The 18,207-nt window shown below is 39.4% G+C and overlaps 1 protein-coding gene across 1 annotated transcript; it reads left to right on the top strand.

Annotated features, from left to right (window-relative positions):
• The first annotated feature begins 1,297 nt into the window (after window positions 1-1,297).
• On the top strand, window positions 1,298-16,285 carry LOC110951085 (uncharacterized). The gene is made up of 5 exons (XM_022194006.2): window positions 1,298-1,559; window positions 8,293-8,907; window positions 10,453-10,783; window positions 10,873-11,048; window positions 11,549-16,285. The coding sequence occupies exons 2-5, from the start codon at window positions 8,312-8,314 to the stop codon at window positions 11,778-11,780; spliced, it is 1,335 nt and encodes a 444-aa protein (XP_022049698.1). The 5' UTR covers window positions 1,298-1,559; window positions 8,293-8,311; the 3' UTR covers window positions 11,781-16,285.
• The last annotated feature ends 1,922 nt before the right edge of the window (window positions 16,286-18,207 follow it).

The raw sequence follows: 18,207 nt of genomic DNA on the forward strand, positions 1-18,207 counted from the left end.
CCCATAGGCCTCTCGGTGTCCTGTGGGATCTGGCACCAGGATGTTGCCAGTGGATCTTTTGGGTACCTGGGGTTGTGCAGGGGGGTCTCTGTGAATCAAACTTATTCCGCTGCATCCAGTTGATGCTTGATCAGAATGGGGTTTAGGAAGTTTGGAGGTCAAACCTACATCTTGGGCAATTGTCATGGGTGGGCCAGTGACGTTTGGGACTGTTACTTGCGTGAAGGGTTGTGCTTGTTCTGGGAGTCTAAGTCTCAATAACATGGATGCCAAAACTTATGATCATGTCTTTACAAATTCCATGCTTATTTATTCTGGAAACAGTCACTTAATAATAATAAAAAAATGACTGGCTGTCACTAAAATGTCAACTAAATAACTGTCTGAATTTCATAATAACCACTTTCTAATTAGCTAAATAATTGTAAAATAAGCTTATTCAAAATTGTTTTGATTGTGTTCTTTTTATTAAGTTGAGATAATCATGACATATTTCTTTTTTGGCAATATATCAAATATTATATGGAAAATAATAAATTGTATCTGTGTCCGAAAAGTCACTTGCAACTAAGTTACCCCTGACAAAAACACCTCTCAAGGAAGTGTGTAAATTCCAAATCACATGAGCTGCTCCACATCATATTATCGAAGCCTGTTTCTGCCACTTGGGAAAAAAAAGTCAAATGCTATCTTATAATTATGAGATACAAAGTCATAATTATGAGATACAAAGTCAGAATTATGAGATACAAAGTCAGAATTATTAGATCGTAAGTCATAATTATGAAATAGAAAGTCATAATTATGAGTTAGAAAGTCATAATTATGACTTAGTATCTCATAATTATGAGATAGCATTTGACTTTTTTTTTTCAAGTGGCGGAAACGGGCTTCCATATAATATAATTTCCTCCTGAAGAAAAAAACTGTCAAGTGTGGATTCATGGTGTTGATGGTTTACTTCAGTGGCTTTATAAATAACTTTTAGTTTCAATGTTATGTAAGTGAAAGTTTGTACTTTCTTTAAAATTCCTTCAATCAAATCAAAAAACTGAATTTTGTAGAAAAAAAATGGTAATTTTACAGATTTTCTTTATGCAAGTTGGACCACTGTGTCTGTAATAAAGTTTATATATTTAAGGAATAAAATTACAAATTATTTCTACAAAATGTAACTCGTAGAGTGTGCAGCTTTGAGAGAATCCCACTTTGACATGCATTTCATACGTCTGTGGTCACTTACTGTTTGCGTTTAATTGATAGCAGCTGAGCAGCAAACTTTACCTTTGACGTCTGCGAATTCTGTTTATAACGAGGCTTTCTCGTCGTGGTTTTATCACCTGTACGCAGGCTTACGTTTTCGTCTCCCGAACGTCCCCTGACGTTGCTGGTCACGCCCTGATACGAGAAAGCACACCCAGAGTGAAAAGATAAATTGTGAGTCGGGAACAAAGCGCCGAAGGACGGATCCAAGTACACTTGCTGAAAAGCCGGAGCCAAACATTAATCTGAAGCCCAGCAACCGGAGGAAGCACGCTGCCTACACTTAACAGCCTCGAGTGAGTCAATACAGTCTTTATATTCTTTCTCAAACTATTACAAATCGACTTAAAGTCCAATATTTACAGTATTCCTTCATCCAGCTCTACTAATATTTGTATAGTTTAGTTATACAGCGGTCTCAGTACTTACTGTAAAATGTATTTTTTACATTTAATACACTCATAGCATTTGCAGTACTTTTCCAGCTCTAAGATATTATTGCAGCATTTGAATTAAATTCAGATGTATTATATTCTCTATTTGGAAATTCACATCACAGTGCCCTGATTTTGTATTTGTACCCTGCTCAAATGCAAGGACCTGGCCATTACGATACCACCAAGTAATCTACTCTGAGAAAAATTGCTCAGAAAAACCATGACATCTCATTAACACACGAAGGTATCTCTGCTTGTGTGTTCGTTTTGTTCAATAACTGTTCATCCGACCTTCTTCAAACTTTGCAACACGCAATAAAAGCAAAACGACAAGAAACTTTTAGAAGTATTTCACACAGAGGTCAGCAGTGTGGCGCTCTGTAAGCAAAGTAAGCTGGATTACGCCTGCTGCAGAAAGCATCCCAGAGCTTTATGAGACAGACAGCACCGTCCTGTTTACCTTTAGAAACAGGCCTTTTGGATTATAAACATGAAGAACCTGTTGTTTTAGTGTTATGACTTTAAATGTTTCTCCGTGTACAGTAAATTCTTCACTGCTGCTCCTATGGTAATGCAAAGTTCCACCACAAAGCTCTTACTGCCACATGTTCCACCACCTGTTGTGTATGCCAAGACGTCTTGAGGCAAAATTTTTAAAAGCTTAATTATTTCACATCGATGCAAATCTCCACTATTTTTCTACTCCATTTCCCGCAACTGTAAGCAGCAGAGCCATAAGGCTGCATTCATTTGTTGCAATGTAGAATAATAGAGAAAGAACATGGCAGTTTCTCAGAATTTAATGAGCGGTCAGAGCTGTATGTGGCGAGTTGTAGCTCAAATACCAAGGAGACCTGCTTGACGAACACCTGGCAGGTCCCCATGTCGCCAGCATATCGCTCGGGAACAGGTACAGAGGAAGAAATGAAAGTAAATATTGTCAGGAATCTAACTAACAAAGACAAGGTGAAACAGTCCAGCCAGGCGAACTGTCATTGAAGATTTTAGAATCTCACCCCGAGTGGAATCCGCAGCCAGGCTTTATAGCAACAATGATCAGCCCGGATGAGCACTTACTACCAGCCTCAAGAGTGCAGCAAGTGAGGGGATAGTACCAAGCAGGGACCCTGACTTTAAGAGGCTCAAATTTGTGTCATTAAAGATTTTGTTCAATCTTATAAACATTGTTCTTAAAAGCACAAACTGATTTTGCATCAATGATAAGTTGGAATTTGTAGCTTCATTGGTCTGTATATATTAAAAACAACTTCTTTTTTTTCAAGCGTGTGTTGAGATAAACTATCCTTCCTGAAAGGATCAGTGTCAGCACACAAATAGTTTGAAAATTGCTTAAAATATCTGATCATACCATTTAGACTCTAGTCTAGTCTTGTCTCAGAATGTTGTGCAATGAATGTGGCCTGTGGTTTGTGAGACTGTGCTGTTGTTTATCGGATAGCTGCAGATTTCTGAACAATTTTTCCTCATGGGTAGCAGAAGTTACTCATAAAGAGCAGATTGTCACTTGTAACTGGTGGTTTTGAAGTATTGTGACTACAGGAAGTAGTCCTGGCTGAAACCGGGACCAAGGTCCAAGTTTCTATTGCTGTATGTGCAAATGTGGAATGATATGACAATAAAGAACCTTTGACCTTTTTCAGCTTGCAATAAGTGAGGAGCAAATGAGTCACAAAAAAAGGCTCTGTTTGGTCGAGTTATTGGTTGGTGCACAACTAGTGTTGAGCTTATCTCTCCTGTCTATAGATTTAGGTCACATGGACATTGTTATTTGCTCATGATTATATTGTAAACTGACAATCTGTTGTAAAAGGCACCACTGACGTCACCCGTCACATATTGGACCTTCCTCCATGGGGAAAAATAAAGCCAAGGACCTCAAAACCAACCTAAAGACTTCAATGAGTGAACTAGACCCACTCATAGATTTATTTATGCCTGGCTAACTCAATAATCATCGACTTTTCGGGGTAGAATAATACATGAATGCATTCACACTGATATATACATATGTTAAGAGCCTTTCCCTCAACAGAGTACACAAGTCTGAATTAATGGATTTAATTTTATTTGTTTCATTTGTAATTGGGGGACAACACTAAACTAACATACCAGCGCTTTTTAAACTGAAACTATATGATGAGATATTTTATTTTGTAACCTATTTATTTGATTTATTTTTAGCTTAATATGCTATTTGTTGGGTTTCCTTTTAAATTTAGCTGCTGTAATGCAAGATTTTCACAATTTGGGATCAATTAGGAATATCTGTCTGGTGCTGTGTAGAATGGTCTGACTACACCTTATCATTTTGCTATGGGGGTAATCTTGGAAGAGGCTAAGAATAGGACCGATGGTCAGATATTTATTCTATAGATGTACCCCCTGCTGTCAGGATTCTGCATCTGTTGGTACCTTTTCCTGTTTTTTCCTTCTGTGTTGTCTGGTCTCTCTGTCTGCTGCTCCCTGCTTTCTCTGCACTTGGTCCCTGATTGTTGTCACCTGATGCAATCAGCTCAGATTCATTTCACCTGGTCCTCCCCTCTGTATTTAAGCCCGGCCATTGCTCTCAGTTGTCGCTGACTCATCGTCTTGGACTCACCTTGTTCCCGTCTCTGTTCCCTCCTTTCCCCTGGATTACATTGCTCACAGGATTACACTGCTTCCCCGTTTATGAATTGCATTTTTTGGACTCAGTGATTTTCATTTGGCCTTTAGTTTGTTTGTTTCGCCATCTGCCATAGTTCCTGGTTTGTGAGTGCTTTTCCCCCGTAGACATTTTAACCAATAGCAGGGAAAACACAGATGAGGCAAAGTGTGTTAACAGTGGCTCAGCTCTAATAATCTATTACATTTTTACTCACTGTGGCCTCTCTTTTTACTGCACAAGTCCTGCAACCCTGTAAAAACAGCTCAATTATTACTCTGAGGGACAACTCAAAAATGTCTGTCGTGCAGTATAAGCTAGTTATAATGGCATAAATAACAAAAGACAAAAGTAGATTGCTTTTGATTAGTTTCTTTTTGATAAATACTGAAAATATGGATTCAGTGGGTAACATTTTACCAGATGCACACAGTTGTTAGAAAAATGGTGGAGGATGGTGGCTCTACATACTACAGATATTTTACAACGTACATTTTTATTTTGTTTTCAGACTTCCAAGCTGCTCTGTGTATACACAGCCTGCAGTTCAGCTGAGTACAGCTAAAAAGTCCCAGAACTTTTGTCGCATGACTGTTGGTCATAGCTGAGTCGCTAGCAGCTTCACAATTGGCGTGAGGAGCACAGAATTCTTTGTTTCTGAAGAGTCTCGTTGGAGCCAGTCTTTTCATTTTTGTCAATTTTTGCAGCATGAATAATAATTTTCCTAACAGAAGGGCACATCACTGTGAAGTTATTCAAGATCTGCAGTAAATTTAGAAATCTGTCCTTTTTTTCCTGTTTGTTGAGCTTCTGACTTTGATAAATGGTGTAGTTTGGCAGATTTTTGTGAAGACAATATACCTTTGAAGCCCACGTTTGAAGGTTCAGATGGTGTCCCAGTATGTCATGGTAGTGACGTAGAAAGCACAATACATGGATAACTTTAATCCTTTTAATCTTAGGAAAACAAACATCTTTTCTTTTCCTTCTGTGCCAAACTAAAATGTCAACTGTGCACACTTGCTGGTTGGCATGGTATAATCGGGCATTTAATGGAGCTCTGCCATTGTTGCTGCTCTCGATTACACCTGTGCTTTTCCTGCTAGGACAAGTCAAAATGTCTGCTGTGAAAAGGGTCTGTAGCCACCTGAGCATGGGACTAGTTATAATGTAAGTTAGAACACCTGTTGGAAGTTCAGTGGGCCTGTAAAGCAAATGTTTTCCCTGTGTTACAATAAGACTTTTCCATAGTGCAATATTTGCTGTAAGGTGAGATTCTGTTAGATTGCAGAAACAGGAAATCATCGCCACTTTGTTGGACGACCGCATGTACATTAGTGCATTAGACACATCCTGTTTGGCCATTCAGCTGTGCATGCAAAAAGGTACTTGATTCTCACGACTAGTTAAATGACTGCAGTTAATCTAGCACTGTTGTCAAGATTCACCATTCTGATTTTTAATGCAGTATATGAAAATGTCTGTATCTGTATTTACCTACTATTTCATGTCAAAGTGACTGTTGTAGAAAAAGATCTGTTGGATAGTTTGATTTGACATTAATGTCATGCAAAGGAAGGATCTTAATGACTTTTAAGATCTGCTGGCTTAGAGGCTTATCGGGGGATTTCTGCCAAGTTTGACTTCTGTTTAGTATTTCTTCAGTTTGTTATAGGTTTTCTTTAATCTGCATCAGGCTACAGTCATTTGTGTTGTGTAAATGTTGTCAGATTAATTTCACTGGGGTGGGAGGAGACTGCAGGTACAAAGTTCCAGGTGAGGGATCAGTGTGGTATGTGAGAAGGAGGGGGTCCACTGCACCTTGGTGACTCTGTTGTCTCTGTTGCTGGTTGGGGAGATGCAGATTTTTTGTGTGTGGACATCAGTAAATTGTGATTTTTGATGCAGTTTGGTTCATTCAGTTTGTAGAGGCTTATCACCATCAAAACCCTACAGTGCCAAACGAGCACACTTCTTTACAACAATCAAACTTTGTATTCTCTGTAGCACCACAATGTTTCATCTGAAATTTTTGTTGCAACTGCTGTGATTTGGATCCTGCCACTTCCTTTAGTTTATGTTTTTATTATTAAATTTATTTATTGATCTGCCGTTAAAGAAAAACGGAGTGTGACGTTCGTCTTTAAGTATGGATGAAGAAGGCAGAAATCCAAGCAGCACTTGTGTGGGCATGTATTGACACAAAGCAGTACCTCAGCGCTGTAAAATTTACACTGATAGCCTTGGAACACTTAATGACTGCCAGATAAAGAATTACTCATTTCCTGAACAACTTCGCTCACACAGCACGAGTAAGAACCGAACATTTCAGTCATCAAAAGAGGCCAAGCAAGAATAATAAAGTTGTTGTTTTTTTTTAACTGAAAAATCAGAAGAATCAAGTATAGTTTTCCAACAAATTGCACCAAAGTCAAATAATAGCAGCTAAAATTGGCATGTAAGGAAACACTTCAAATCTAGCTTGTCATGTCGTTCATGGGGGAGATAGTGTGTTTAGTCTGTGCTTCCAAAATGCTTGATCACTCACTCCTCCGTAAACTTAAGTTGGTTCAAAACGCAACAGCACGTTTCATCTCCAACTCCTCAAAATACTCGTGCATCACCCTGGTCCTTAAAGCGCTCCACTGGCTCCCGGTGCGCTTTAGAGTCCAGTACAAAGTCCTGTTGTTCGTGTTTATGGCCATAAACGGGACATAAACGGCCTACATCTCAGAGCTTTTGTCAGCTTACCCACCTGTCAGGACTCCACGCTTGTCTAGCCACACCTCCTTGGTTGTCCCCAGGGCAAGATATAAAAAGTATGGTGACCCCTCTTTTGCCGTTCTTGGCCCTAAGCTTTGGAACTCTCTTCCATCTCATTTACAGTCTATTTCAGAATTAAATGTTTTTAAATGTCGTCTGAAAACGGACTTGTTCCGTGTAGCATTTGACGCTTAGCTTCTTTTAGAAATGTGTGTTTCTTAAATGCTTTTACTTATTTTTTTAATTTACTCTGTTAAGCGCCTTGTGCTCCTTTTGGCTGTTGGAAAGCGCTTTATAAATAAAATTTGATTAATTGATTGATTGATTGACTTAGGAGTTAAATCCTGTCATCTGCTTTTGATTTAATGTTCTGATATCTGAATTTTTAATCATCTTACCCACATATAACAAGCCATCGAGGCATTTTAGCACAAAAACAACCCCCAGGTGGCACGTGAAATGCATCCTTTTACATTTTTCAGGGCTCAAAATGGGCCTTTGAGGGGTGACTATTAGACCGATTAGCACATGTACAGTAAAGTTTTCACATCTCCCTGCTTTTATCAACAAACCCGGTTGTGTAAATGAAGCCGCATTTAACAAAACTGGTTCAAGAAATGAATGAAATGTGTAATTCTCAGTAGTTTTTGCACTTGCTAAAACCTTCAAAATCCCTCTATGCAGGAAAAAAATTTGCCAATTAAAGTGTGTCTAGAGTGTAGATGCCTGAACTCTTTAGTGCTTGAGGGAAATTGAGGTTTTCATGGACGATGGACTTACTTTAAATCTCCTGCATTTCTACTGTATCTTTTTGATTTTTGCCTCTTGTGTGTGTGTATATAAGAAAGTGTTTGTTCTTGAGATCAAATACAGATTTAATTTTGCCTGTCAGAAGTTAAATAGACGTGAATAAAGATGAACGACTGTTTGACTTCATTGCGGAGTTCCTTTAAGAATCTTTCCGCCTTTCTCTGACCTTGTTCTAAGCACAGTCAGTTCATTGGCTGGTTAACTCCCTGTGATAAACTCTGAGGTCACCAAAACATCTGACAACCAAAACGACGCATTTTTTTTTAAACAGATTAGCCCAGCTTTAGTATTAACAGTGTGTTCTCTTTGCTTTTCAAATGTGTAACCTCTCTGTGATTTCAAATTCTGCCTCAGGTTGGGATTCAGTGATCAGATGGAGAAGGCAAAAAACTTCAAAGGGAAGTTTCTCCTCCTCTTCGTCGCCACATACATCTTCATCTTCGTCCTCAGCTTGAAAACATCCAGGACAGACAGACCAATCCCGAAGCCACGTTGGCCTCCAGCTGAGTGCCCGCTGTGGGTCTCTAATAACACCATCACCCCGCTCACAAACACCAAACACTTCCTGGTGTCGGCCTACATGGACCAGAGAGTGGATGGTTTGGATATTCGCATCATTGGCTTATTCAGGAGAGACTCCATCCAACCACTTCACTGCCTTTTCTGCTGTGGAGACCATATAGGCACAACAACTCCGACGACAATCTTACAACACAGTGACAACTTTGGCTTCCCCTTTGTCACCACAGACGTCATGTGTTGGATTCCTAAAAACTGCCACGCTACTCATGTCACTCTCCTGACTGAACCGGACGCCGAGAGAACATCTAACCTGAGCTGGCTTCCTATAAGGAACCAGAAGACCAATGGTAAACAAAAGATGAAGTTTAACTTCACAGTCTGCATCTCCAACCTGTTTGGGGGCTACAACAATGTGCTGCAGGTTGCACAGACTCTGGAGATGTACAGGTCAGCACAGCAAAAACACCACAAACCACACTGTTAGGATTTAGCAGCATTTAGCAGTGTCTTGTGTGAGGGTTGATTGGGTAAAAAAGCACAGTCGGATTACAGCTCATTTTGCACCACATACGACAACGGATATATGAGCAAGGTGGTCAAAGTTTAAGGCGCAAAGTTATGGTGAAGTACTATGTCCCAATCGTGCGCATATTGCAACAGAACATGTCTTGTAAAGGTAGCTGCAGTTTGTACTCAAAGTAAAAAGAACTATGCCACTTGAAAGGTGTATATCTGCTTCACACTGCACCGTTATGGAAGGAGTGCAACCATGGCTAGTAGTAGAGAAAAGTTATTTATGCCGTAAAACAAAGTTATAATGTCATATATGAGGGGAAAAATGATGGAAATTGTATGTATTTAATTCTCAATTTTACAAAAACTGGAATCAGCATGAACAGTTTTTCAGGATTTTATGGATGTTATCAATAGTGGGGAAAAAAATGGTAACAGATATTTTGTTGCTTACATTATTTGTTTCCATATTTGTGTCCTATTTCCTTTGTGTAAACACAGCTTTCAGTTCAGCCAAAAAGTGCCTGAATTTTTGTCACGTGAGTTTTTGTTTTTTATAGAATCTAGTTATTTTTTTAAATGAGAGGGATTTTGATCATTTTGAGCTTAGATTTGGTGACGTTTCCCTGTGGAGTGCATGTAACAGGTAGGCAGTTCAAGGACCGTCAGAAAGATGAAAATCTGATGATTATTTCTGGCTCCCGGTGCGCTTTAGAGTCCAGTACAAGGTCCTGTTGTTCGTGTTTATGGCCATAAATGGGCCATAAATGGACTACATCTCAGAGCTGTTGCCAATTCACCCACCTGCCAGGACTCCACGCTTGTCTAGCCACACCTCCTTGGTTGTCCCCAGGGCAAGATATAAAAAGTATGGTGACCCCTCTTTTGCCGTTCTTGGCCCTAAGCTTTGGAACTCTCTTCCATCGCATTTACAGTCTATTTCAGAATTAAATGTCGTCTGAAAACGCATTGTTCCATGTAGCGTTTGACGCTTAGCTTCTTTTAGAACTGTGTGTTTCTTAAATGTTTTACTTATTTATTTTATTTTACTCTGTTAAGCGCCTTGTGCTCCTTTTGGCTGTTGGAAAGCGCTTTATAAATAAAATTTGATTGATTGATTGACTTAGGAGTTAAATTTTTGTCACATGTTAAAAATGTGATGATTATTTCTGTTTTTATAGATTCTGGCTCTGATAAACAGTTGGCACTTTTTTCCCCCAAAATTCCACCTTTCAAATCCACTGGCAGTTTTTAGGCATTAGAGTTCTAATAGATGAAATGACTGTTTGAATGTGAAAGGCATAGTTAGAAAATAATTTTAAAAAATTGCCACATTATCTTAAAATGGTAGATTTTTTTTGGTATGTATGCACATTTTTGAGAGGTATTTTGGCATTAAACAGAATGTACCTGCATGAAAAACATGTATTTGTTCGATATTTTGAAGTGATTGAAACCTTTGCTTCACTTTGGCCCCAGGTTGCTGGGCGTGGACAGAGTGGTGATCTATAACACCAGCTGCAGCCCAGAACTCAGCCGTCTGTTGCACAGTTACAGCCAGGAAGGTTTCCTGGAAGTGATCTCCTGGCCCATCGACAAGTATCTGAATCCGTCTAGCGGCTGGCTCTTCTCTCAATCGGGAGGAGACGTGCACTACTTCGGCCAGCTCACCACGCTGAATGAGTGCATCTACAGGTCGATGGAGCGTTCACGCTACGTCCTGCTGAACGACATAGATGAGATCATAATGCCTTATCAACACAACAACCTCATGTCTCTGATGAACACGCTGCAAGCACAGCAACCAAATGTAGGGTAAACGTTACAGGAAGACAAATATTATGTATGCCTATTTTAGTGTCATATTTGTGTTTACATTCTTTTTTCTACATTCTTTAGACGGGGGTGTTCTTAATTGAGAACCACATCTTCCCCAAGAAACACTCTGAGCCAAGCGGAAGGTTTCACCTGCCTCAGTGGAACAATGTGCCGGGAATTAATATTCTGGAGCACATCTACAAAGAGGATCCTGACAGAAACATATACCATCCACACAAGCTGATAATTCAACCGAGGTAGGCTGAAGAGTCATGCGCTCAGGACACATGTTCAAACCCTATCTTAGTTTTTTTTCATTTGTAAAACTTTTCTTATAACAAAACATTCTTCAAATTCAGAAAAAACTGAATTACATTTAAATGCAGCATGCAAGAGCTTGAACAGATACATTGGTGCTAAACCGTGAAGTGGAAAGGGTAGTTTACTCATGCGCCAAAACAGTAAACTCATACCAGCTGATAAATGTTGTTATGAAAACGCCTGGCTGGTTGAACACAGCTTGCACTGTCTCTGATTTTCATATTCAAAAAACGTGGTCACACTAGAGACGTCACATTTTAGTACAATACCCCATTCACTATTGGCAATTTCTGCTTTTTATAAATGTATATACACTATGTGAATAATTCAACATGAACCATTATTTTCCATCACACCGTTGACACAAAAGGTACTGTAACATACTATGCGTCAGAATCCAAATGCACTTTTTCATTGATGTCTCTGTGCATTGCAGGATGGTGGAGCAGACCTCGGTGCATGAAGTGCTCAAGAATTTTGGACGGCGGTACAAGGTTCCACCACACGTTTGTCGGATCATTCACGTTCGCATGGCTCTGCAGGGGTCTTTAACGCTGGAGCAGCTTCACGTAGACAAAAGGTTGTGGGATTTTCAGGAAAAACTGATTCCAAATGTGGACAGGGTGCTACAGAGAGTGGGGCTGCTGCACTCGGACAAGCAGAGCTGATGGGCAGATGGATGCTTGTTGAACGGGTTCAATGTGAATGTGCACCCTCAGATTTAGCAGGGACATTTGTGATTGTCTACTACTGCTATTTGTTTTCTGAATTGTTGTCATATTTTGCACTTCAGAGCCACCACTGCCCTGAACTGAACACTGTTGATGCTACACTTTTACAGAATTGCAGAGGTTGTTGTAATAGAAAACCTCCAGCTTGACCACCAGGCTGGCGTTATGAATATTCAAATATATAACTCCGAGCCTCCACACCCTTTCACACCAGGCATGCTATCCTCAGCATTCAAACTCATGTGGGTGCTGCTGTATAGTCAGCGCGGTCGTTTCTTTCCACTGTAACTAACATTTAGCATGTTTTACTGTACATTTACATGGAAACATGACTAAAATTATTGCCATGTTTGGAGTTTAGACTTCAGAACATCAACATTTCTACAATGCTGACAGTGGCAGTAGAAAAACGGTACTGTTTAGCTGTTATAATGTTTATTCCAATACCAATATTCACCTTAAGGCCTGAGCTGTAACTGAGTTCAAGAGGGCCAAAAAATTATTAAAAAGGAGAAGCGAGATACTCCACTATGGAAACAATGAATTGTCATTATTGGTTTTTTTGTTTGTTTGTTTTTTTAAGTGAATTTGAACATTAATTTACGGTTCAATCAGCTGTTCAGTTGCTCCCTCCCTGTTTGTGACGTTACGATGTTCATGCGTCGTAGCATATCATTTAACGAATCAGGAAAGCCATGATCATCATTAATGTTTGACTGAAAATACGAGCAACTCTACAAATATTCCATAAATACCCTCAATAGCAGCCAGATGCTGTTCCTGACACATAAACTTCCTAGTGGACTTTTTCCCTGCACCGTTCATGCTTGGTTTGTGGAGATTTTCAGTGGGGGGCAGGACAGCAGGGACAGTGTGGACTCATAACTGCATCAAGCGTCAGAGCCGTGATGCACAATTTGACAGTTTTGCAGTCATTTTGCCAAAATAACTTGTGTCTTTCTTGTGCATTTGACACACTGAAGTCCGGATCTCATGGTTTCACAAATCAGAGGTTCAGTAACGTTTGCACAGTTTGAGGGGATGTCTTGAGGATACATAATATCATGTGAGCAAACCGGTTTCTTTTACAGGAAAATGCATTCTTTAAAAACACTTGGATTAAGGTGAAATTTGATACATGCATGTGTCAACTGGGATTCTAAACTTCTAAATGAATGCACTCCAAAGCAGTAATTATAGTACAAATCACTGGGAGCTGCATTGTGAGCTTTATTTACTTACAAGGCCCGTCTTGGGTTTTCACCCTCTGATGTTACCTTGATGCTGTCTTTTGATATGAGCCCTTACCAGAAATGCTCAAAAGACTTATGTTGTATAAAATCCAGCTTCTCTCACTGTACACCTGTAGCCTGGAATAACCTGCAGGACAATCTAAAGCTTGAATCATTTTTATACTTAAGTTTTCAACTCCAGTTCTTTTGGTTTTAGTTGATTAATTTGCTGTAACTTTTAAATGTTCTATTTGTTCTTAATAAGTTTGGTATTTTAGTAATTTTGCTTAGTCTTTTTTTAATCATTTCAAAGACTTCCATTAGTGAAAATCAAGTTTTATATGCTGGAAGGCGCACCATGAGCAAAATAAGCAGTGAAGGTTGTGGCTGAGCATTTCCACTTTGAAACTGCAGTGTAACAATGACAGTGTTAAAAACATCGGCTGGGTTTCATACATCGCAAGCCTCAATAACCAATCCTGTCTACTTGAACAGTTACAGGGTTTCCTGTGTCATTCTAATTCAAAATCGATTTCCAATTCTTACATGTTCATTCTAACAACTTACCATTGTGTAGCGTCGAGTAGTTTTTTTTTAGTGTTTGAGCAGAGTTGTGGGCGAGGAAAAATGAGGAGGAGTTACATCTGAGTCATCCTGAGGCATTTAGAGATTATTTCCATTGAAAAAAGCACTTGGAAATGTGTTATTTTGATACATGGAGAAGGGTTGTTGAAGGGTATTTGTGTGTGTGTACCTCTATTTTTTTTTAACATATTAGGCTATGTTGTGAATGAGGCTTCAATACCTCTGTACATTCCGAGTTCAGATGGTTCAATGAGGGAATGAACATTGTTTTTGAACTATAGATATCTGTACAGTATCCACTGCTAAGCTAGTGGCTGACTGATTCAACACGGACGACGGAAGTTTAAGCAGCTGGTATTTCTGGAAAGGCCAAGTTTGATTTGGCACGCACTACAACTCCATAAATACTTTGAGAGCATCAAAGCCGATAAGAAAGTTTGTTCATTTGTTCATTTACAGATTTTCCCCTTCTGTGAGGTGGGTAAACTCCTGATTCTTTTGAGAAGCCAGTCTGCTGTATTTTGTGCTCAGCTTCAGAAATGATTGTTAAACCACTGTGAATACCGCTTTCTGCCTCATTCTTTGAAGTACTTGATGGAAACATGCTGTTATATTCTTTTAGGTTTTAATGCATTTCATTTCCTATATCCCTCTTTGTTAAACACCATCATGACTGTCATCTCCTCAACTCTCAATTACCTTCTTTAGACTTCTTTCAGATTTCAATAAAGCTTAGGGTGAATCTGGATTTTTTTTTTTTTTGCACTTTTTGAAAACATATTTTGCATATATTGAAATATTGCAACATTTTTTCTGCATTCACTTAACCACTTTGATAAAAGTCAAACTGAATTATCAGTGCTGAAGGCATGCTCTGTGGACTCTGTAAAGAAATGTGGTTTATTTAGTTAATTTCAAAGTTCTATTAAATTCCTGGAGGATTTTTCTACTTTTAAGTGTGGCTGAGATTTTGCCTCACCACTGAGAATCCTGAAAACCTTGTGGAATATTTAGCATCTCTCGGCTTGGTAGGTTTCAAATCCCAAATGACTGTATTAATACTGTTTGACAGATGTGTAGATGTGCTTGGATTTTTCTTCTCATGGTCCCGTCTTCAAGTTAAAATAACGAACAAACAGTGGCCGCCCAGCTCAGATGACTCCAGAGGCTGGAGTATTAAAGGATCACTAGAGTCATGTAGCATCTCTGTTCTTGAGTTAGCAAAACATGATCCATGGTTGGTGGAAGCCACACAGGACACCATGGAGGAATGTGCTGCTCTGTAGAAAACAACCACAAAATGCGCAGGAGGTTTGCCAAAAAGCACCTGGATGGGCAGTTCAAAAAATGTTTTGCAGACTTATGAAATGCAGCACAAAAAAATAATCTCAAACATGAAGTTCAGTGGAGGCAGCACCATGATTAAAGGGTTAATTTACTGCCTCTGGGGTCTGTACAGTTCACTAATGTGAGGTGACCTAAAAGTAACAGTCATAACCAACTACCTAAGAGCACGATCGAACAAAGAACCGTCCAGAACTCCTCAAGAAGAAATCTGGTCTGCAGCTAATGAGTTTGGGGTTAGTGGTGGCTCGAGAGCGGTTATGAAATCACTGTGATGGCTTGGTGGGTGTGTTGTTTGATTAGGCGCATTGTGCTCATCTGCACTTAAAAAGAACATTTTATGACCAACTCATGCAGAAAACCAGGTCATTCTAGTGGATTCACATACTGCTTTTCCTGCCACCATAAAATCGCCTCAGGGCAAAGTTAAGCTTATCTTTATTCTTTTTCTGTGCATTTAAGGTTATTCATTAACAGAACGGATCACACTGTTGACTCACTGTTAATAAAAACATCAGTTGGATATATTAATCCGTTTATTCCTTTAACCATTGTCCATTTAAGTAAAACATTTCCTTTAACTTTGAAATACGAACAAACAAACCTGTCTGCCACGCTGGCACAGTCAAAAACTGTTTGCTCTCCATCCGGCACACCTGGCCTAATTACCTGGAGCTTTTAAAACCCAGGACCCTAGCTCCCCCTACAGATCAAGACAAAACTTAATATATGGCCAGTACATAGTAAAAATAAAGAAACATAATAAACATAAATAATGGCTCCAACAATTCCTTTTAAGATAAAATGTGAAGAAATATAGTGAATTGTTGTAGATTAAAACCGATATGGTAGTTAAACTCCTGGTCACGTAACAGTCGGACATGTAATATTAACGTGAAATTGAGTTATTTTTAATGGATTAGTGCCACTTTTTGCAATTACAGGCCTTAAATTATTTCCTTTCCTCACCAGACTCACAAAGTTTCCTCAGAAAGAAGATGTATCTGACCAGTGATATATTTTATTTATACAAGAGGTTTGGGATGTTTATGTGACTTCTGGGGCCTGCACTGGGACATCATGGACTGGTGCTCCTTATGTGGAGAAAAGTGGGACCCGTTCCCGATGAAAAATGTTAAGTGAACTTTCCATACACAAACCTATAAAAGTTGATTATTTCTGTGATTCAAGCTGAGTTCTTCCTATCAGCTGAGAATGGTCCTGGGTATCTATGCCTGATTGATGCTGGTCTTCTTTGTAATAAACTTATTTTTATGCAAACATGTCGGTGTCAGCGGATGTTTTCTTTGACATCTGCACATCATAGATATCTGAGAAACAACAAGGATCTGGGGTTTTTTACAAAACAAACTGAGCCTAACTATCAGACTGCAGGAAGAGGGGATGAGGACCCCCCTCCTTTCCTTTGACAGAGCTATTCTGGAGCCTTTCAGTCCCTTAGCAATTTCATGGTTTGCTGCTATGTTGTTTCCAGGCAACGCTGGAAATGTTCCTGTCCCAGTGCCCCAGGGAGCTAAACAACAATATTTCAACAAAGAGCAGTATCAAGGAAATGACCTGGTACAGTTAGGAAGCATCTGCTGGTGAGACTGTGCATGCTTAACAGAATCAAGGGCGGTGAAATTGGAGATAAAATGCGCCGCTGACGTTACATACATGATAAGCCTGCTGACTTGTAGCTGAGACATATTTCACAAGGTTGTTTTAGCAGGTCAGGATAAATAACACTATTAGATGCTCGGCTGCCGGTTCTGATACAGGACAAGGACCCAATTTGCTACTTCTGTAGTTTTGCATGTTGCACAAAAGAAGCAAAGCAACACCACAGATAAAGCAAACTATATCTGCTTTGATTTGACTCCTGTTTTATGCTCCAATCTAGTTAAAATTGCACACATTAAGGGAAATATTTCTTGGATTATATTAAACTGCAGCCCCAGTTTGTTTCTCTAATGTATAACCATGAGGAAAAATGAAAAAAATTTGGATGTGTGGTCAGACAGGTGGCAATTTTTTAAGGAAAAGCCTGAATTGTGAAGGGAGCTGGAAGAGGGATTTTTCTGTCAAAGTTTGGATCCACTTTCCCCTTTAAAGGGGAGAGTTGATGCAAATCAGTGCAAAGTTGTTCTAAGTGATCACTTTTATTATATGCTAAAACATTTCTATGGCAGTTGTCTCTTCTAGAATGATATTGCTCTCATCTGTTGGGCATGAGGGGTGAATGTTTAATGAGCATTACCTTCAGTGAATCATGTACTTTGACCAACAGAGTCACCAGATCTCAACCTAACTGAGCACCTTTGGGAGATTCTGAATCAGTGTGTCCAACAGTAGCCATCTTCAAAACACCGAATGCTGGAAAGGGAAATGTTTGTCTCTCCTGTGGAGCTCTAGAAACTGGTAGGATCAATGCTAAGAAGCTTTACCAGCAGTCCAACAGCTTACTATGACACGCCATGTCCATTGTCTGTGCATTGAAATGAGGTTATCAGATCTCCGTAGCCCATAGGGGTGTTTCCGAGTCCCATAAATTCCTGCCTCCCACTACGTTTAGGTCACATGATTCGGTAACCCGGAAAACATGCATAGCACACGCCTGTGCTCAGCGCAGGATCATTTTGTTTGTGGGTACATCTATATTAAATGGCCACATTCTATATTGCTCTGATTTCTGACACAAATTAAATCAGCCGTTGGAAATGATACGACTGAGCAGCCTTGACGGAGTACTGCACTTTCTGAGTGCTTTTCTTTTTTGATTCTGACACCTATTTGGAAACCAAAAATGGAAGTTACTTGGGTATTTCTTCTGCTTCTAAATAAAATACATAAAGTCACAAAACTCTCTACTTTTGGTTGTTGTAAATTTCTAGTTTAGGACAGGCCACAAATGAAAGGCTGACAAGACGCAGAAGTGTGAAAATGTCAAAATAAAAACCAAGATGACAGAAGAGCCGTTCTATTTGAGTGGAACATTATGCAAGCACAGGATCTATATCAAGATAAAGAAGACAGTCTAAAGTTTAACTGGTTTTTCGATTCTGACACCTGAATTATATTTTCAGAGAAGTTTTTTTTCTCAGTTTTCGATTACAAATGAATTATAGATCATCCAGTCAAACACAGACTGTTATAGAAGTGCAAAGCTACATCGCTGGAGTTCTAAGTTAGAGACAAATCAG

The sequence above is a fragment of the Acanthochromis polyacanthus genome, chromosome 1, assembly GCF_021347895.1.
Source record: "Acanthochromis polyacanthus isolate Apoly-LR-REF ecotype Palm Island chromosome 1, KAUST_Apoly_ChrSc, whole genome shotgun sequence".
In the NCBI taxonomy this organism is placed as follows: Eukaryota; Metazoa; Chordata; class Actinopteri; family Pomacentridae; genus Acanthochromis; species Acanthochromis polyacanthus.